Source organism: Olea europaea, chromosome 20 (genome assembly GCF_002742605.1).
Source record: "Olea europaea var. sylvestris chromosome 20, O_europaea_v1, whole genome shotgun sequence".
NCBI lineage: Eukaryota > Viridiplantae > Streptophyta > Magnoliopsida > Lamiales > Oleaceae > Olea > Olea europaea.
The window spans coordinates 2,502,132-2,522,196 of NC_036256.1; the positions used below are offsets into that span (position 1 = coordinate 2,502,132).

Sequence of the window (20,065 nt, forward strand, 5' to 3'; positions counted from 1 at the left end):
CACAATCACAACTCCTTATGAGTAACAAATTACGAAGATTTGAATCTACGGACTCTATTATTTAATTTAATTGTCTATTAATTAAATAATAGATCTGCCATTAAATTGCATTAATTATATATCCAAAATATTTATGTCCAAGGTTGATTGGACTTAGGGCATAACACTTACATCTTCATCCTGCTACGATTTGCAGCGTCGTTTCTTCATCTTGTCATCTTAAAAGGAAGGAAGCCATTTGTCGTAATCTGCCTCTCATTTGTTTGCTATCGATCTTTCAAAATTTCGGCATCTTGAAATCGATCTTCCTCCACCATTACCATCGAAATATCTCTGACGGACCTGTACCATGCCCCCAATAAATAGACCTTTGTAGAGCTTCGAAACCTTAATCGTTTTCCTGAGCACCCAACGCCAAATGTTACTATCGCTTTGTCTACATGCATTAACTAACGTAGGCCACAAAACTGAAGTAATGAAAGTTAAGTAGACCTCTGTAAGGCTTCAAATAATTTTAATTTTACTAAAGCCTAAACCCTTTTAATTTTAATCTGCTCTCTGACTTCAGTGGCAGCTGCAGAGCTTAAGGAGAAGGTGGTGGGTCTGGCGAAGGCAGATGCCACTAAGGAGATGGAATTCGCACAAAAGTTTGATGTTCTAGGTTTTCGAAACTGTACTTCTATGTTGATGGGGGTGTATAAACCCTATCCTAGTAAACAAACCAAGTAAGTTTTTCATGTCTATATAGGATGAATCTCATGTATTTACCATTTCATACATGAAGATGAATGAATAAACATGGTTTTATTACGTGGATATTTTGATTTGTATTATGTGCATTTAGGGACGGAACGAGAGTAAGAATCTAGGATGGACTAATTGTTAGAAAAATGTTGATCATAATACGAAATACTAGATTACCCTTCCTCATGGCGATAACTTTTTGATTTTAATCTTATTTGTTTAGTTTTTGCAACTAACAGTTCTATAGAATGTTAGAGACTAATAAGTTTTAAAGTAGAATGAATTATTTAAATTGTATTCAATTTACAAGTTCTTATGTTGTTAGAACTGGATGTTCAATAGACTAAACTGCTCGTTTTCATGATTTATATTGTAGAGATGCAATAATTAATTGGGTGAACAAGAAAACAATCCCCGCTTTGTATAACATCACAACGACAAAGGAGGCTGAACGCATCTTGGCTATAGAAGAAAAAATAGTATTTGGTTATTTAGAGAGCTTGGTGGTATGACTTCTATTGCTGTTCAAATTGTTGTAGTATTTTAGAGAGTGTATTTACTACTCATTTGCGCAAAATATTAGATGAACTTCTGGATGCTTCGAAGCTGGAAGATGATGTTAGCTTCTATCAGATGACAAGTCCTGATGTAGCAAAACTCTTCCATAATGATCCCAAAGACAAACGTCTGGCTTTGGTCATTATTAAAAAAGAAGCTGAAAAAGTTAACTACTTTGGTTAGTTACCTTGGTCTTTATTCATTTTGACAGTCAAAATTTCTTTAACATCACTTTGAATAATAATCTCTTATTTATACAGACATTCAGTTCAATAAATCATCAATTGCTGAATTTGTGTTTGAGAAATAACCTCATCTCGTCACCAACTTTACTCGAGAAAGTAAGTTCAATTCTATTGTGATGATATAGATGGCGGAAACAATGTTGAGGATTTTTATTTATTGTAAGAAATATTCATCTGGATGTCATTCTTGTTTATTGGGCTGTGATGCCAAATAAATATTTGTGTGTCCACCCCATTTGGGCAATGATGATATTAAAAGGTCCAATAGATACTACCCAACCCATTGCCCAATAATTCAATGTTGAAAGCAACTGAAACCCGGCCCAAACCTAATAATCCACATGTGTCGCTCTGGACCCTTTGATCTACTAAACCTAACATCTACGGTGATGACCCATTAATATATAAACGGGGTCTGAGTCTTTTGGCCCTAATTCGAGTCATATTTTACTCTGCCTCTTCGTGATATTTTCTCTCGAACATTCTGGGTTTCTCTCTTCGTGACTTTGTGTCTTCTGCCTCTTCTCCTTCTTCGTGAATCTTGTGATTTAGCCACTAAACCTTTGGTTTTCTGGCCACTGTGTGTGCTTCTAGTCTGTGTGACTGTTCGGATGTGATTTTGTGGAGAGTTTCCCGTTCGTGTTTGAGTGATTTGGGTCCATTGTAGCGACTGCCTCTGTGTTTGTGGTTTGTGAGTGTGGTTTATGAGTTTTCACATTGTACAGACGGGTACAATGCGTGATCTGAGCCCGAATCGATGAAAATCTTGATGCCTTTGGTTTGAGCGTTTTCGGTCATTTGTTGAGTCGGTTTTGGGCCTTTTCTTGTAACAACTTCTTTGGATATGAACTTGTGAGATTTATAATTGGAAAGCTCTCCTTCCTAAATATACAAAACATCTTGATGCACAGAGATACTGAGCAAACGACTGCCATGGAAGCAATGTAAGACAGTAAGAGGCTTCTGCTGCAAAAACTTTACTTCAATGTCTAAGGTATTATCTTCAAAGAGAAATCTCGAAAACTTGTCAATTTCCTTTATTCGAAATAATTTTAGGGTATACCTGCTAGTTATCAATTGGTATTGAGTTCTTGGCAGCATTTCGTAGGATAAAGAACCCAGATGAAAAATGCATATTCCAGTTCTCATATAACCTCCACTCTTTGTTGTTTGCTAGCATATGAGAAAGAGTACCCATTATGAGATTTAAATTTCTTAGAACCATTTTCCTTCTATTCTTCCAAATCACTTCATCCAATCAGGTATTTCTGTACTTCAATTTAGTTGGAGGCGACATGTCTTGAACTTCAACTGAACTTGAAATATACCATCTGTTTTCCTAACGTTATAGTTAAGTTTATTCATTAGTAATTAATGACTCTTATTGATTCTTCAAAATATGTGCCAGCAAGCAGAATCCACAGGACAATGAAAATGAAGTAGAGAAGCTGCACAAAAGTTCTGCTCAAAATTGCAGGAGAATAAATTGAACAGGCAAGTCTATAACATTAGACTTGGTATTGGAAAAAAATTTCATACGTCGGTCAATTTGTTAGTAAATTTGTAATCTCCGTAGCCAGACTTCCCATTAATATGTATGTAAAAATTTTCATATTAGACATTGGAGCTACCATACCCCTGAAGCTAGATGGAATGCTAAGTTTACTGAATACGAGAAGAAGTATTCGGACGAAGCAGCAGAATTGAAGTCTATCATTACTGGTGATCTACCTTCTCATTGGGAGAAAGCTCTTCCAGTGAGTAGTTATTAGCACTTTTGTTATTCTTTACTTGTCTTTTGAGCTTTCCTTTGTGCAATATTTGAAATTAGAGAGATGCTTGATATGTGAAGAATCAAAGAGTTAGAATGTACAAATTCTTACTGTTCATTCTGCTATTTTTTCTAATAGGAAAATGTTCCTCTCAAGTCAAATAATTATATAGTTCATTTGCTATTATATGTTTCTTCCAAGACTTGTTGACTTTTAATCTAATTAATTTATAACGTGAGTTCTTGATATCATGAAAACAATATTGCCATTACAGTTTTAGGAATAGAAACTGACATAACTAAATTATTTTGCATGTAGTTCTGGACAATAGGATGAAAGCATTGATTTGATCTAAGAAATCATGTACATTGAGGCATGAATTGGTCTCAAGGTGACAAAGGAATTGCAATTTTTGAAACGACCCGTCAGATCAAATCTCTATAAAACTTTAGAATTGTGTTTCATCAAATGAATTGTATTGTATTGGTAAATCGTATGGAAATTACATTATCAAATTCAGTTAATTTTGCTAACCTAATCCAAAGAACAATTTTCCTATCAATCCTTAATGCTCTATACACTAACGTTACCTTTATAAAAAAAAAAAAAAAGTCCGTGCATTGCACAGGCATGATATATATATGATTTTCTGTGCGTAATGATATGTATCGTGAGTGGATATGTTTCAAAAGATTTTTTTAATAATGTGAAAATCGTAATGAAGAGACCATGAAATTGTGGATGGAAATTTGCATTCTTGCTTCAATATAATCGTGCCTTGATATTCTCTGAAAATTCAATTTATCTCATAATGGTGTATGTGTTTGTGTATGCAATCCGAAATTCGTTTTAAAAAATGTTTTGTGATTTGATCCTCTTGCACAATGATGTTGAAGCCTATGATGTTAGTATGGAATCACATGGTGATTATTCAACAAACCGACAATTATTGTTTTTGGGCCATCATCATTTTTTGAATTGCTTATTCAATTAAGGAATGGCACTAATAAATAAAATTAAATAGTCTGAATTCAAAAAGGACCCGTCACAGAATGTCGTGTATGGCCTTTTTTAGAATGAGGTATATGTAAACATATTTCATAGTATTTTTGGTTTTAATAATATAACATAGTAAATATGAAATCTTTTTGTGGAATAATGTAGATACGAAATTATTGGAGGATCATTTTAGTTATCATATTTAGTAAGAGGATGAAATCAAGATATTATTAATATATTGAGGATCAAATAAGAAGTTCATAATATTTTGAGGATGATTTACAATGTTTGCAATGGTTGGAGAGAACATTGATGTTCCTATTAAATAGAGGATCAATTTAGATATTCTTAATAGTTTGAATCAAATAAGGAGTTTAGAGTACTTTGATGACCACAATTTTCTAATAGTTGGAGAATGAATTTAGACCATCAAATTAGTCTGAGGATCATTTTAAATGTTAACAACAGACAGACGGCCAGTTGAGATTTTTCGAATACTAGGGGGTCTTTTTAGATGTTGATACTATCTGGAGGATCAATTTAGAAGTTTCGAATAGTTTGAGGATGAATTTGTTTGTCTTTCACATTTGAAGGATCAATTTTTGAGCTCATATAGTTAGAATTGTCAATCAACAGAATTTGTTTTGTAAGTCAAAATAGGTGGAGGATCAATTAAGAATTTACTAATTTCTGAAAGGTCAAACAAGATATTCAATTACTTGGAGGATCAATTTTGTAGTTCCAAAATAGTTGGAGGATCAATTTAGTATTTTCCGCATTGCATAAGCATCAAATTAGAATTTCAATTACTTGGGAGGACCAGTTTTGTAGTTCCCTATAATTGAAGGATCAATTCAGAAATTCCTCATTTCTTCAGGGTCAAATTAGGATTTTCCATTAGTTGGAGAGTCAATTTTGTAGTTCCTAATAGTTGGAGGATCAATTAAGAATTTTCTAATTGTTGAAGGGTCAAATTAAGATTTTCAATTAGTTTGAAGATCAGTTTTGTCGTTTCCAGTAGTTGGAGGATCATTTAAAATGTTTCTTATAGATTAAGGGTCAAATTGGAATTTTAATTACTTTGAGGATCAGTTTTGTAGTTTCAAATAGTTGGATGATCAATTAAGAATTTTGTAATTACTGAAGGTTTTTGCTTCAGTTAGAAGACCATTTTGTAGTTATAAATTGTTGTAGGATTAATTTCGATATTTCTAGTAGTTGGAGGGTCAATGAAAAAGTTCTTAGTCGTTGGAGGATGAAGTTAAATGACATTTTTAGTTGGAGGATGAATTTCAATGTTACCAAAGTTGGATGGTCAACTTAGATATTCCGTTTTATAAGGGGACCTATTTAGATGTTTCCAGTAATTGGGAGATCAATTTAGATATTTTGAATAATTAGAGAGAGGGTCAATTTAAATCCCAAACCCATACTCAATTGAAAAAACTATGTCACATGCCTATTTTTTTAATAAATATTTAGAATATATTATGCAAGCTTTTTTAAACCATAAATATTGTTTTTATATAGTAAAATAGAAATTTGAAAAACTAACCAAATCATACATGCTATTCATTACTTAGCTAAGTTTACTCTAACAAATGGGCAATTAAATTACGTTCTAACAAACATGCCCTTAACGTGTCAAATTAATTACAAAATCCTTAAAATAGTGTCCTTTTGTATTCCAAACCAAAATCACTACTAAATCGTCTCTCCCTTAAATCATTCACTACTAAATCGTCTCTCCCTTAAATCATTCACCAAGAAATTCCCTAAACCTAATCATATGAAATCCGTTTTAAAAAATGTTTGCTATTGATCCTCTTACACGATGATGTTGAAGCCTATGATATTAGTATGGAACTACATGGTGATTATTAAACAGGCCGACAATTATTGTTTTTGGCCATCATAATTTTTTGAATTCCTTTTGTAATTTAGGAATGACACTAATGAATAAAATGAAATAGTCTGAATTTAAAAAGGTTCCATCACAGAATGTGGTGTAAGGCCTTTTTTAGAAGGAGGTATATGTAAACATATTTCATAGTATTTTCGGTTTTAACAATGTAACATAGTAAATTATGAAATCGTTTTTTTGGAATAATGTAGATACGGAATTTTCCATACTCAATTCAAATAGAAACCTAAGCCGAACCCAACCCAACCAAAACTAAACCTAGACCAAGAACTTAAGCCTAATACACTTGACTCAAATCATTATGAAAACAAAAACTCAGGCTCAATCCAATATAAACCATATTTAAACTCAATCCAAATTCAATATACACTTTAAAAGTTGAAAAGTTTTGAATTTACGTATAATATTATTTTATAGAAGAATATCTGGTTAAAAAGAAGTGAAAGAAAATTGTATTTAAAAAAAAATGAGAATCAAATAAGACTGTATATATATTCCTTATGTATAAATAATTTATGTACAAATGGAGAGGAAGCCATTGGTGTGAACAAACGCCCAGTGAGGAGAGCTCTTTTTGCGGAAAGAGTCCAAATGAGTTGTGGGAACCTGGGAGCTAACAAGGACACATCCTGCGATATATGAAATAGATGGAGGATCAATTTAGATATTCTAAATAATTTAAGGATCAAAATAGATGTTCCAAATAGTGACAATCAATTTAGTTGTCTGACATAGTTGGATGATCAAATCATATGTTATATATAATTGGAGGATCGAATTACAAGTTCCTAGCATTTAGAGGTAGATTTCCTATGTTCAAAATGGTAAGAGGGCCAACTCAGATCTTTTGAATATGGAAGATAACTTTAAACGTTCTACATAGTTAGAAGATTAAATATAATATTATGAATTATTGGAGGTCATTTTAGTTATCCTATTTAGTAAGAGGATGAGATCAAAATATTATGAATCTATGGAGGATCAAATAAGAAGCTCTTAATATTTTGATGATGATTTACAATGTTTGCAATGGTTGGAGAGAACTTTGATGTTCCTATTAAATAGAGGATCAATTTAGATATTCTTAGTAGTTTGGATCAAATAAGGAGTTTAGAGTACTTTTAGGACCACAATTTCCTAATAGTTGGAGAATGAATTTAGATCATCAAATTAGTGTGAGGATCATTTTAAATGTTAACAATAGATAGACGACCAGTTTAGATTTTTCGAATACTAGGGGGATCTTTTTAGATGTTGATACTATCTGGATGATCAATTTAGAAGTTCTGAATAGTTTGAGGATGAATTTGTTTGTCTTTCATATTTGAAGGATCAATTTTTGAGTTCATATAGTTAGAATTGTCAATCAACGGCATTTGTTTTGTAATTCAAAATAGTTGGAGGATCAATTAAGAATTTACTAATTTCTGAAAGGTCAAACAAGATTTTCAATTACTTGAGGATCAATTTTGTAGTTCCAAAATAGTTGGAGGATCAATTTAGTATTTTCCTCATTGCGTAAGCGTCAAATTAGAATTTCAATTAGTTGGGAGGACCAGTTTTGTAGTTCCCTATAATTGAAGGATCAATTCAGAATTTTCTCATTTCTTCAGGGTCAAATTAGGATTTTCCATTAGTTGGAGAATCAATTTTGTAGTTCCTAATAGTTGGAGGATCATTTAAAAAAATTCTTATAGATTAAGGGTCAAATTAGAATTTTAATTACTTTGAGGATCAGTTGTTGGATGATCAATTAAGAATTTTGCAATTACTGAAGGTTTTTGCTTCGGTTAGAAGACCATTTTGTAGTTATAAATTGTTGTAGGATTAATTTCGATATTTCTAGTAGTTGGAGGGTCAATGAAAAAGTTCTTAGTCGTTGGAGGATGAAGTTAAATGACATTTTTAGTTGGAGGATGAATTTCAATGTTACCAAAGAATTTATAATTCTCATCTTCATGTTTGAGTTACAACAACATTATTGCCCAACGAATCATAAAAGTAAGTGCACTTTTTTTTTTTAAAATATTTCAATGTTATCAAAGTTGGATGGTCAACTTAGATATTCCGTTTTATAAGGGGACCTATTTAGATGTTTCCAGTAATTGGGAGATCAATTTAGATATTTTGAATAATTAGAGAGAGGGTCAATTTAAATCCCAAACCCATACTCAATTGAAAAAACTATGTCACATGCCTATTTTTTAATAAATATTTAGAATATATTATGCAACTTTTTTAAAACCATAAATATTGTTTTTATATAGTAAAATAGAAATTTGAAAAACTAACCAAATCATACATGCTATTCATTACTTAGCTAAGTTTACTCTAACAAATGGGCAATTAAATTACGTTCTAACAAACATGCCCTTAACGTGTCAAATTAATTACAAAATCCTTAAAATAGTGTCCTTTTGTATTCCAAACCAAAATCACTACTAAATCGTCTCTCCCTTAAATCATTCACTACTAAATCGTCTCTCCCTTAAATCATTCACCAAGAAATTCCCTAAACCTAATCATATGAAATCCGTTTTAAAAAATGTTTGCTATTGATCCTCTTACACGATGATGTTGAAGCCTATGATATTAGTATGGAACTACATGGTGATTATTAAACAGGCCGACAATTATTGTTTTTGGCCATCATAATTTTTTGAATTCCTTTTGTAATTTAGGAATGACACTAATGAATAAAATGAAATAGTCTGAATTTAAAAAGGTTCCATCACAGAATGTGGTGTAAGGCCTTTTTTAGAAGGAGGTATATGTAAACATATTTCATAGTATTTTCGGTTTTAACAATGTAACATAGTAAATTATGAAATCGTTTTTTTGGAATAATGTAGATACGGAATTTTCCATACTCAATTCAAATAGAAACCTAAGCCGAACCCAACCCAACCAAAACTAAACCTAGACCAAGAACTTAAGCCTAATACACTTGACTCAAATCATTATGAAAACAAAAAACGCAGGCTCAATCCAATATAAACCATATTTAAACTCAATCCAAATTCAATATACACTTTAAAAGTTGAAAAGTTTTGAATTTACGTATAATATTATTTTATAGAAGAATATCTGGTTAAAAAGAAGTGAAAGAAAATTGTATTTAAAAAAAAATGAGAATCAAATAAGACTGTATATATATTCCTTATGTATAAATAATTTATGTACAAATGGAGAGGAAGCCATTGGTGTGAACAAACGCCCAGTGAGGAGAGCTCTTTTTGCGGAAAGAGTCCAAATGAGTTGTGGGAACCTGGGAGCTAACAAGGACACATCCTGCGATTTACCTCCCTGAGCTGCTGAGGGGCCGGAGGTTCAGGGACAAGGATCTAGTCGGACGCAAGCCCGGACACCTTGCAAAAAGGAATTTATGTACAAATAAATTAAAAGTAAAAAAAAAAGTCACTTTTTAAGTTAAAAAAAATCTTATAACTAAAAAATTGTTATTTTACTTGTAGTCCTGTTCGATTTTCTAAGATGATATAGCACCAAACATTGTATTTATAATCCACTTTAAAACAATTCCCTTTATTCTATCCTCAATAATTTTACCCCTCTTAATACTTTCCCTCAAAATCCTAAAACCCTTGCAATTTCACATCCATAAAATTATGACTTTGTTGATATTTAAAAAAAAATCCAAATAATAATGTTCAATATATTTTGATTCACCACAAGAATTGTCAAACTTGTACCTAACTTCTCCAAATAATAAATATTTAGTGTATTATAAATTTATAATCCATGATGAAGTCCAATGATCATGGTGATTGAATCATATTAATGAAGTTTATTAATCCCGCAATTCACGTAACGCAGAAATTTCGGCTTTTTGATCTATGCTATGGATTTTGGAGACATCCAATTTGACTTGTATATATTAATTTAATTGTTAGTGTAATTGATAATTAATTCGCCATGTTAAATCAACAATCATGTACCAAGAAACACATTTCACACAAAAGGGTTGAACGGGGATAGTGTATCAAGCTGTTGCAAAGGCCAAATTGATTATCTTTTATCGGAATATCAGATGAGGAACCAATGGGAGAGTCGTCGACTCCAACGTATGTATGATTCATACTAAATTTGACCAACTACACATCCTACATCTTCGGTTCTTGACGGCCCATCTTTGTCTCAAATTGATTTTATGTGTGGTTTTCGTTTATTGGAATTCTTCTTGGACACAGTTGGACCTAAACGTACTATCTAAGATTCTAAATAGCATGTTGGCCTTAATTTGTCATTATAGTAGCACAATCAATTTCATATCACAAAAAGTGTTAAATTGTTATGCTGCTCCTATGCATTTAATTATAAAGATAGGTTTTATTTTTCAAGTTGAATTGATGTTTAGAAATAAAAATGTAACATAGTTTCATAAGGGACAACCACGTGACAATTTAATGAAGATCTGAAAGAGTTCTGTAATTGGGGATTGCTTAGTCAAATACAATAAAAACTTAAAGACAACTTGTTCCTTTTAACTTGATATTCAAACAATAAATTAAGGAACACTAATGCAATTTATCATTTTCTTTGTTCACAATGAAATAATGACCTCAAATTGTGACGAATGTAAACACTAATTAATTTATACGTAATTTATAATTCTCATCTTCATGTTTGAGTTACAACAACATTATTGCCCAACGAATCATAAAAGTAAGTGCACTTTTTTTTTTTAAAAAAAAAAAGGATAATTAGCACAAAATGTATTTATCTTTCAATATTATTGTGCAAAAAGTCCATACCTTTCATTTTTTTGATAGTTTTACCATTACCTTCATATTTTATTGTGAAAATCATTATTTTCATCAATTTTTTTTGTGTAAATGACAAATATACCCCTTATTTAAATAAAAATAAAAAAAAGTTAAAGAATAAATTGTAATCATACTTCCAAACTTTTTTAAAAAGTGTAAATGAGGCCAAATAAATTATTAAAAGAGAATTAGCATAAAACGTCCCAACCTTTTTATTATTATTGTGGAAAGCGTTCATTCCTTTCATTTTTGACATTTTCACAATTATTTCATATTTTATTGCGAAAATCGTTATTTTCATTCATTTTTTCAATTAATGGCTGTAAAATAATAAATATACACTTCTTTTTAAATAAATAAAAAAAATAAAAGTAAAAACAAATTGCAACTATACTCCCAAAATTCTTAAAAAAGTACAAATAAATTTTAAATAAAAAATTAAAAAAGAAAATAATTTTTATTTTCTAATTATTTTGATATACGAATTACTATACGATGTCCTAAATAATAAACAGTTCTTATTTGTCGATTTCAAAATAAAAGAAAAAAAGTTTCTTCAAAAAAGGAACACTAAAGGATACACTAATTATTTATGATGTCTTAAGAAATTAATAATTAATAAGTAGCTTTTATATTCGTTGCTCAACCTAGAAAGTCATCCAAAAAGTGAAAACTTAGAGGGCTCACCTAATATAATAATAAAAGCTTGAGGGGCTAAATTGTGATATAGGACGAATGATGTCCTCTCTTCTACCAGCTCCACGTAATCATGGCGAGAAGAAAAAGAAAAATCGCGTCTTTAAGAAGAGGATTGTCTAGACAGAGAAGAAAGAAGATAGAGGGAGAAAATGGGTCGAGGAAGGAGGCGGCAAATTTTGATAGCTTTGGGGCTGGTAATGCTGATGGGTATTGCCGTCTACTTGAGGCTCTGGACTATTGATTATCGTATTTCTTCCAGTGAAACCGAATTATTAAGGTTAGTTTTTTCTTTATTATTATTATTATTATTTTTTTGCGAATATATGCTTTCGTACAGTGAATTTCTTCCCTTTTTAAATTTATTTGGGGCTTTGTTGTCTGTATGGATGGAAAATCTACCAAAGCTGGAATTTGTTTGGGATCACTTATTTGATTTTCTGTTATTAATTTAAAATTTTCCTCAGTTCAATTGATAGATTTTCAGTTTAAGAAAAATTTAAATACAGTAATGCCCTGTAACTATTTATTTTATTAGGGACCCGTTAATGTATTTGTTGCTTTTACAGTAGAATTATTTATTTGTTTGTATTTAAGTTAGCCTGGTGATTGCAATTGATATCTTGTAATCAAGAAGACTCTAAAATTGCCTGAGCATTCTCTTGTACCCATATGTTAAAACTATTCCGAAAAATAATAAATTATGTATTTTAATAAGTTTTACTGTAGTACATTCCCCATGAACTGAAACTGGTGGGACGACTGCTCAATTTGCGAACTATATTTTTGCGGCAAATCTTTCTTCCATATGAAGTTTATAGTTTATAATAGTAAAATGGCAGTTGACATTACGATATCAGTTGTTTGGGTTGATATTCTTGTCGCAGAAAACAATTTGATCTTGCTAATAGAGAAGCTATGGATGAATCTGCGGAGTGGAGACAGAGATTTGATGCAGAGGTAGAGAAGACCAGCACGTGCTATAAGGATCTGTCGGAAGTAAGTGTATTTCATAGAGTCAATAGTTTGTGTTTTATAGAGAAATATAGTTTATTACAAGAATCCTGGTTCATATTGAATGGTGCTAGACTGGTTTATGTTGTCTTCAACTGTAAATAATCTCATCTATAGGCTAATCATATTATGGTCTGATCCATCACTTTTTGTGTAATATACAGCATACCATAGCTCACTATGATAGGATTCTGCAAACATTAACCTAGAAGCACAATTCCAATTTTCTTTATCTTATGTATCACCTTTCCTCGATTTAAATGTGAAGGAATTTGTTTACAAGTTATATAGACCAAGTGTTAACTATATTGATCGTAGCGCCCTTTAACTGTAACTGTAACTTACTTTCATACCAAGCTTTAGACATGTATGACGATGTGATTGATTTGATTTGTTATAAAGAATCCCAAAGAAGGAAAAGATAAAAAAATAAAATTGATCTAGACTATTCGTTTGTATCAGTTCAGAAGGGGATCATGCTGAATTTTGATTTCCTAAATTTTAGTTGGGATGTTGTCATCTTTTTTGGACATCTCTCAAAAGATGTCATTCTGTCTTTGTCACATTGCTACATATGCTTCATTTTCTTAGCGGAGTATTAAACTCATCTCTCAATACCATTTAAACAGGAAAGTCTATTCAGTACATGAATCAATATAACTTTATGAAGTTAAAGATGTAGATGAAGGATAGATGGGCAGCATCTTTGGAGCGAAGAAATATTTAATCAAAACCTAAGAAAATAAGAAATGAACTATAACTCACCTTGACAAGCCCCCATACCAAAACCCCTTGGCTGAAAACGTGGAGTGAACATACTGGTATAATATTAATTTGATCTGCTTACACTTTTATCGTGGCTTTGACATTCTCAGCATATACAAGATCTTCTAGGAAAAAATGCAAGGTAGTTCATATTCATTTCATTGGATATATAGTTTCTAGGTCGTTGTTGTTACTTGTAATAGCAAAGCTATTTTTTATTGTATAGGTTAGGGACCTATTGAGCAAACAATTTCCAAATGTAAATATATAGTTTGAAGTTTGTATGGCTGTACTGGGCCTACACCTTGTCAAGTTTAGATAGTTAATCATATTGAAACCTTTAATGCAATCTCTCTTTTCTCGACTTGACCCACTACCCAAAAGTCAATCCATACTGAGATGATGTTAAGCAGTGTGTCATGTGAGAGACACATGACTTATTAATGAATTTTAATTTCTTAGAGCTGATGTAGAGAAAATCAGCAAGTGCTTTAAGGAGCTTTGGATATAAGTGCATTTTTTAGAGACTATATTGAATATATTGAAAAGTAAATTTTTTCTTTCTATTTAGTATTTGATCAAACCATCAAAAGGATTGAGTTTTTATTTATCTAAATGAAAATAAAAGATTAGGAAGGGGGCATAAAAGTTGAACTAGAGCCATGGAAGTACAAACAGAAAAATATATGTGTCTATTGAATTGGTAGATAAAAGATAAATGCTACACTGAAATGTCATATGCCCTTGTCATGCTTAGATTAAGATATTTTGTTGGCTGGCAATCACTTTCTATAGAATCCATGTATATATGGAATCGTCCCGGACAGGTCTATGTTGTCACCAACTATAAATAATTTTGTCTATGGGTCAATCGCATTTTGATCCAATGCGTTGATATCCATCATGTTTTGTCATCTATGACACACCATGGCTCACTTGATATGAAACTGCAATTAAAAACCTAGTAGTACAATAGCGATATTCCTTATATTATGTATCACCTTCTTTCTTGGCTTTTGTATTTAAAGGTTACAAGTAAAACTACAGCTAGTGCTACATATGTGACGGTAATATACTGTAAGTGTGACCTCCTTTCATGCTAAGCTTCATACACGTATAATGTTTGCAATGAGATTGATTTTGTGGGTTGATATAGGTTACCATAACAAGACAAAAGTATGATCAGGTCATTCATCTATGCCAGTTCAAACTGTGATTATGCTCTATCTTGATTTCTTAAATGTATTTTGGGTTTACATCATCTTTGTTTGTCATTTTGAGGCTTGTCATCTCTCAAAATATGCCATTTTTTCTGTGTCCACTTCTTTATATGCTTCATTTTCTTAATCAGTTCCATATAAATTAGAATGTCTGCTGTGTGTTTGAATTTAAAGAACATTAACGAATCAATATATGCAGTTACAGTTGGAGACGAGAAGTGGTAGATGGACATTATATATGAAGCTAAGATATATTTTGATCGAACCTTAGAAATGAACTATATCTAACCTTAACCCCAACCCTATACCCAAACTCCATAACAATACCAACAAACTAGGCATTTTTTAATATACCTGGGTTGCTATATTAATTTGTTGATTCCTGCTAGTCTGCATTGCTATATATATTGGAAGATCCAAAGCAATTAGATATTCAGCGCCCACCATATGCCATGTTATGTTTGGTCTACCCCTCCCTCTTCTCCCATGTTTCATGGAGATTGAGTCACTTTTATGGACGAGAGTCTCTTCAGTCTACGCAAAACATATTTCAACTGTCTAAATCTTCATTCCTCTAATTTTTCCTGAATTGGCCGGTGGCTACTTATTGGTATGAATTCTTGTAATTTTGACGTGTCTTATAATCTCCGTACATGTATGATTTTCTTGACAAATGGTGAGAGAGTTCATATTCATTTCATGATATCATTGGATGTACAGTTTCTAAAATTTTCACGTTATGAGAACTGTAAAATTTGCATCTTGTGCTTTTTGCATGCATGGCATAAAGTTGTTGCTCTCACTGACAGAACTTATTATATTTTGTTTGTCTATATAGATTAAGGAATCTCTTAGACACAAAGCAGGGGACTCTGTTGGGCTTAAAAAGAAATTGGAAATACTGCAAAAGGTGAAATGTTGCATAACTTCATTTAGCTATGTTATGATTAATCATTTGCATAACTTCATTTAGCTATGTTATGATGATTAATCATTTGTTTCTTTCTTGGTTTTGTTTGGTTTTGTTACTAATTCAAAAACATTTTAATTCGTTCACGCTGTCTCAACAGGAAAACATGGATTTGCTTGAACGAGTTGAATCTTTGAAGCAAGAACTCGAATCTGAGAAGTTGAAGTGCAGCATGCGGCAGATATAGCCGATCGGATGTTTGTTCTGGAAGATCATCTATCTGATGTCATATATCTCTTCGTGCCTTCACGAGATTGATGAATTGCCTTTTTCGGATAAACTGGATTCTTGAGATAAGTATATCTTAATTACAATAACATATATTTCCCAAAAAACGTGCATGTATTTTGGCTTTTTTGGTCACCAGCTCTTTGGTGCTAAAGTAGTTTGAGGAAGCAACTTTATTCTGCACACAAGGATCAATTGGAGTTCCAAGCCTTTTCAGAGACTTTAACAGGCAAAAAAATGGTCTCACGTTCTGCATTTCTGTTGAAGGAAGGCTCTTCTGTTTCTTTATGTTGTGACATTGTAGTGCTATCTTGTTGAAGGAGTAGAAATAGAGAATCCATTAGTTGGCTGAATATGTAAAATGTCAGTATGTTTCTATCCTCACGAATACGGTTCAATCTAACATGATGTATGAAAAATTGTTGGTGAAGTTACATTAATCTGCAAATTACTTGTATGCCACAATCATGCAAATGAAACTATCCAAATAGCAAAAATCAGCCGGTAGAGAGGATTTATAACAAAATATGTTAGCTTTTAATCAAAATTATAACTGTACGTGGCAAAACCATTTGTATTATTATTATTGTGGTTGTTGTTTATGTATATATATTTTTTTATTATTTTTTTGAGAACATGCTCGGAAGATACGCTAGAATTGTCTTCTTAGAAGTATGATTAGAATTCTTAAATTTAACTCATACACGATTACGAGAGGCAAGTCTACACTTGTTAATTGTAGATATTATCTTGCCAAAAGTCGAAAACGCTACAAAGAAATTAGTTTAATGTATCGTCCTGGAAAAGAGTCTGAAAAATGAAAAAAAAACTTCATTGAATTTTGCTTGAAGATTCGGGGGAAAGGAACTTCCTCAACGATTGGCAATTGGCAAAATGAAAATTTCACTTGCGTGGTCAAAACCACTCTATTCCTGTATTGTCATTGCTCGAATTCGTTAGATTCATCTATTTTTGTGAAGTCACGGCAATATTTACAGAGTAATATGAACTTCACTCATTTAAAGGATTCACTGCCCATATTTTTATTTTTTATTATTATTTTTATCTATCATGTCTCAGTGGAGAACACGGTTTAGGATCTTAGAGCTATCTAAATCAAACATGCGAAAAAAATTAAAAAAAAAAAAAAAATCATGATGTTTAGTATCTTTTCTACTGCCTCCCTTGACGTAGGTTTGCCCTTAGGGACGACAATTAGGCTTGTCGGCTCGAGTCGCCTGTAGCTCGGTTGGGAAAAAGTTCGAGCCCGCCCGGCTCGAGGCTCGGGCTCCAAGCCAGCTTGTGGGCCTTAAAAAAAAGGCCCCTCTCGACTGCCTCTTAAAAAGGCAGCTTATTGAGGTGGAAGAAACCAAGATACAGATGATTGAAAAATTGCAGCCACCTAATTTAGTTAAGGGCATCAGAAGCTTTCTGGGATATATAGGATTTTACAGAAGATTTATTCAAGAATTTTCAAAGATTACAAAATCGCTGTGCAATCTATTGGAAAAGGATATACCATTTAATTTTTTTGATGAGTGTTTAACAGACCTTAACACTTTGAAGGAAAAGTTGACATCTGTACCTGTCATAGTGGCACCAGATTGGGAACTACCTTTTGAGCTTATGTGTGATGCCTTTTGCAGTAAGGGCACTGCTAGGTCAATGCAAGGGGAAAATATTGCATATTATCTACTATACTAGAAAAACGTTGACAGATGCTCAAATCAACTATGCCACAACTAAAAATGAAATGCTAGCAGTGGTTTTTGCGTTTGACAAATTTTATTTTTATCTGATTAGTTGAAAGGTGATAGTCTATAATGACCATTCAGCTTTGAAGTATTTGTTTAAGAAGAAAGACGCGAAACCCAAGCTGATTCAATGGGTTTTGTTACTGCAAGAGTTTGATATCAAGATTTGTGTAAAAAATGAACAAAAAACCAGGTAACAAATCACTTATTGAGATTAGAGTAGCCAAAAGAGACAGTTGAGGTTAACATCAATGAGATATTTCCAGACAAATAGTTATTAAAGGTGGATAAAGTACCGTGGTATGCAGCCATTATCAATTACTTAGCTAGTGGTTATGTGGATCCAGACCTTACTTACTATCAAAAGAAGCAGCAGCTACATGAAGCTAAACTTTAGTCTTGGGATGACCTAAATTTATACAGAAGAGGGGTGAACCAAATTATCAAAAGATGTATGCTAGAGGATGAGATGAAACCTATCCTTTCAAGGGTTCATGCTTCAGCCTACGGAGGACACTTTGGCCTCACTAAAATAGCAGCAAAGGTGCTTCAGTGTGTTTTCTTTTGGCCAACAATGGTTATGGATTGTCACAGTTTCTGCAGACCATGTGATAAATCAAAGAACTGGTAACATATCAGCCCGTCACGAGATGCCTCTAAACAATATTCTGAAGGTGGAAATATTTGATATATGGAGAGTTGATTTTATGGGACCATTCTAATCATTTTGTAGTAATCGAAATATCCTGGTGGTAGTAGATTACGTCTCCAAATGGGTGGAAGCCAAGACGTTGCCCACCAATGATGTAAGGGTAGTAATAGACTTTAAAAAGAAACATATCTTCAACCGCTATGAATCCCCAATAGCCATAATAAGTGATGGTAGGACTCATTTTCACAACCGGCTATTTCAAGTGGTACTTTATAATATGGGGTGCAACATCGAATTGTCATTCCTTACCAACCCAGACAAGTTAACAGGTCAAAACTTCTAATAGACAACTGAAAGAATTCTGAAACTCACTGTGAATGCATCTCAGAAAGATTGATCAAAGAAATTGGACGATACATTGTAGGCCTATCGCACAGCGTACAAGACATTGATTGGAATGTCCCCATACCGACTAATATTTAGGAAAGCGTGCCACCTGCCAATTGAGCTTGAGCACAAAGCGTATTGGGCATTGAATCAGTTGAACATGGATCTAGAGAAGGCTGGAGAAACAAGGATTTTAAAATTGCATGAATTGGAAGAATTCAAGAGAGAAGCTTACGAAAATGCATCCATCTACAAAGAACGGACAAAACAGTGGCATGATAAAAACATTCATCAATGAATTTTCAGAGTGGGAGACCAAGTGCTCTTGTATAACTCCAGGCTTAAACTCTTTTCAAGAAAATTGAAATCCAAATGGTTTAGACCTTTCACTATAGCACAACTATTTCCCTACGACGTAGTTGAATTGCATGACCCAACAAAAGGAAATTTCAAGGTTAATAGCCAATGCATCAAGCACTAAATAGAAGAGTTTTCCACCGTGAAAGAGAGCCTTGAACTAGCCATTCCAGAATAACCGCCAGCTAATGACTTCAAAGAAGCGCTCATTGGGGGGGGGGGCAACCCAGCTCTACCCTTTATTTGATTCTTAGTTTTTGTTTTATTTTCTATTTTGTAGATAATTAATGCTAAAGTAGTGACATTTTCATTTTATTACATAGAAAAATTCCCAATTGAAAGATACATTACAGGTTGACGGGAGATGGAAATCGAGTTATGGAGTGCATGAAGATGATAACAACAAAGAAGGAGGTATATAAATAATAATAAAAAGCAATGGTAGAGACGTGATGTTGCAGTGCCACGCTAATTGAGGCGTAGCGCGCCATGCCCTCGCCAATTCTCCCTTTCTATTTTCTTTATTTTATTTTCCCTTTTATTTCTTTTATTTTGTGTGTGTGTGTGTGTGTGTGTCCCATCCTCCATCTTTATTTTTCAAACTCCCTTTCTTCAACCCTAACTCTCTCTTTTTCTCCCATTTCTTACTTCCACAATTTCTCCCATCCATCATCTTCACAACTTCATTTACATAAATTTAACTTTCCTACATGCCTTCAATTTATTGGGCTTGCTACAACTGACAAGGTATGTTTTTACACGTATTTTTGTTTGTGGTAGTAATTTATGCTAAATGATCATTAGTACTTGTATGGATTATGAAATGTTTAACAGGTTGTGGTAGATTTTGCTTGCACGGAAACTTGAGATTTGATTTTTTGTTTGGAATTACGTTTGGGGGGTGTTAGATATGAATTGTGTAATGCTTGTATGGTGTTTATTGAAATGCCTCAACGAATTTCACTTCCTCCTGTGAATTAATTGATCAATTTGCCT

At 32.6% G+C, this 20,065-nt stretch overlaps 2 protein-coding genes and 1 long non-coding RNA gene across 3 annotated transcripts; all 3 read left to right on the forward strand.

Moving 5' to 3' along the window:
• The first annotated feature begins 415 nt into the window (after positions 1 to 415).
• LOC111369201 (protein disulfide isomerase-like 1-3) lies at positions 416 to 1,440 on the forward strand. Its single transcript, XM_022990675.1, has 3 exons — positions 416 to 725; positions 1,121 to 1,250; positions 1,328 to 1,440. Exons 1-3 carry the CDS (start codon positions 631 to 633, stop codon positions 1,379 to 1,381), a joined length of 279 nt encoding a protein of 92 aa, XP_022846443.1. The 5' UTR covers positions 416 to 630; the 3' UTR covers positions 1,382 to 1,440.
• A 3-nt stretch (positions 1,441 to 1,443) lies between these two features.
• Positions 1,444 to 3,039, forward strand: LOC111369202. The gene is made up of 3 exons (XR_002698071.1): positions 1,444 to 1,643; positions 2,459 to 2,541; positions 2,956 to 3,039. It is a non-coding gene; the product is annotated as an uncharacterized LOC111369202 (long non-coding RNA).
• Positions 3,040 to 11,790: 8,751 nt separating this feature from the next.
• LOC111369401 lies at positions 11,791 to 16,381 on the forward strand. Its single transcript, XM_022990901.1, has 4 exons — positions 11,791 to 12,002; positions 12,610 to 12,721; positions 15,560 to 15,631; positions 15,792 to 16,381. Exons 1-4 carry the CDS (start codon positions 11,875 to 11,877, stop codon positions 15,876 to 15,878), a joined length of 399 nt encoding a protein of 132 aa, XP_022846669.1. The 5' UTR covers positions 11,791 to 11,874; the 3' UTR covers positions 15,879 to 16,381.
• Positions 16,382 to 20,065: the final 3,684 nt, after the last annotated feature.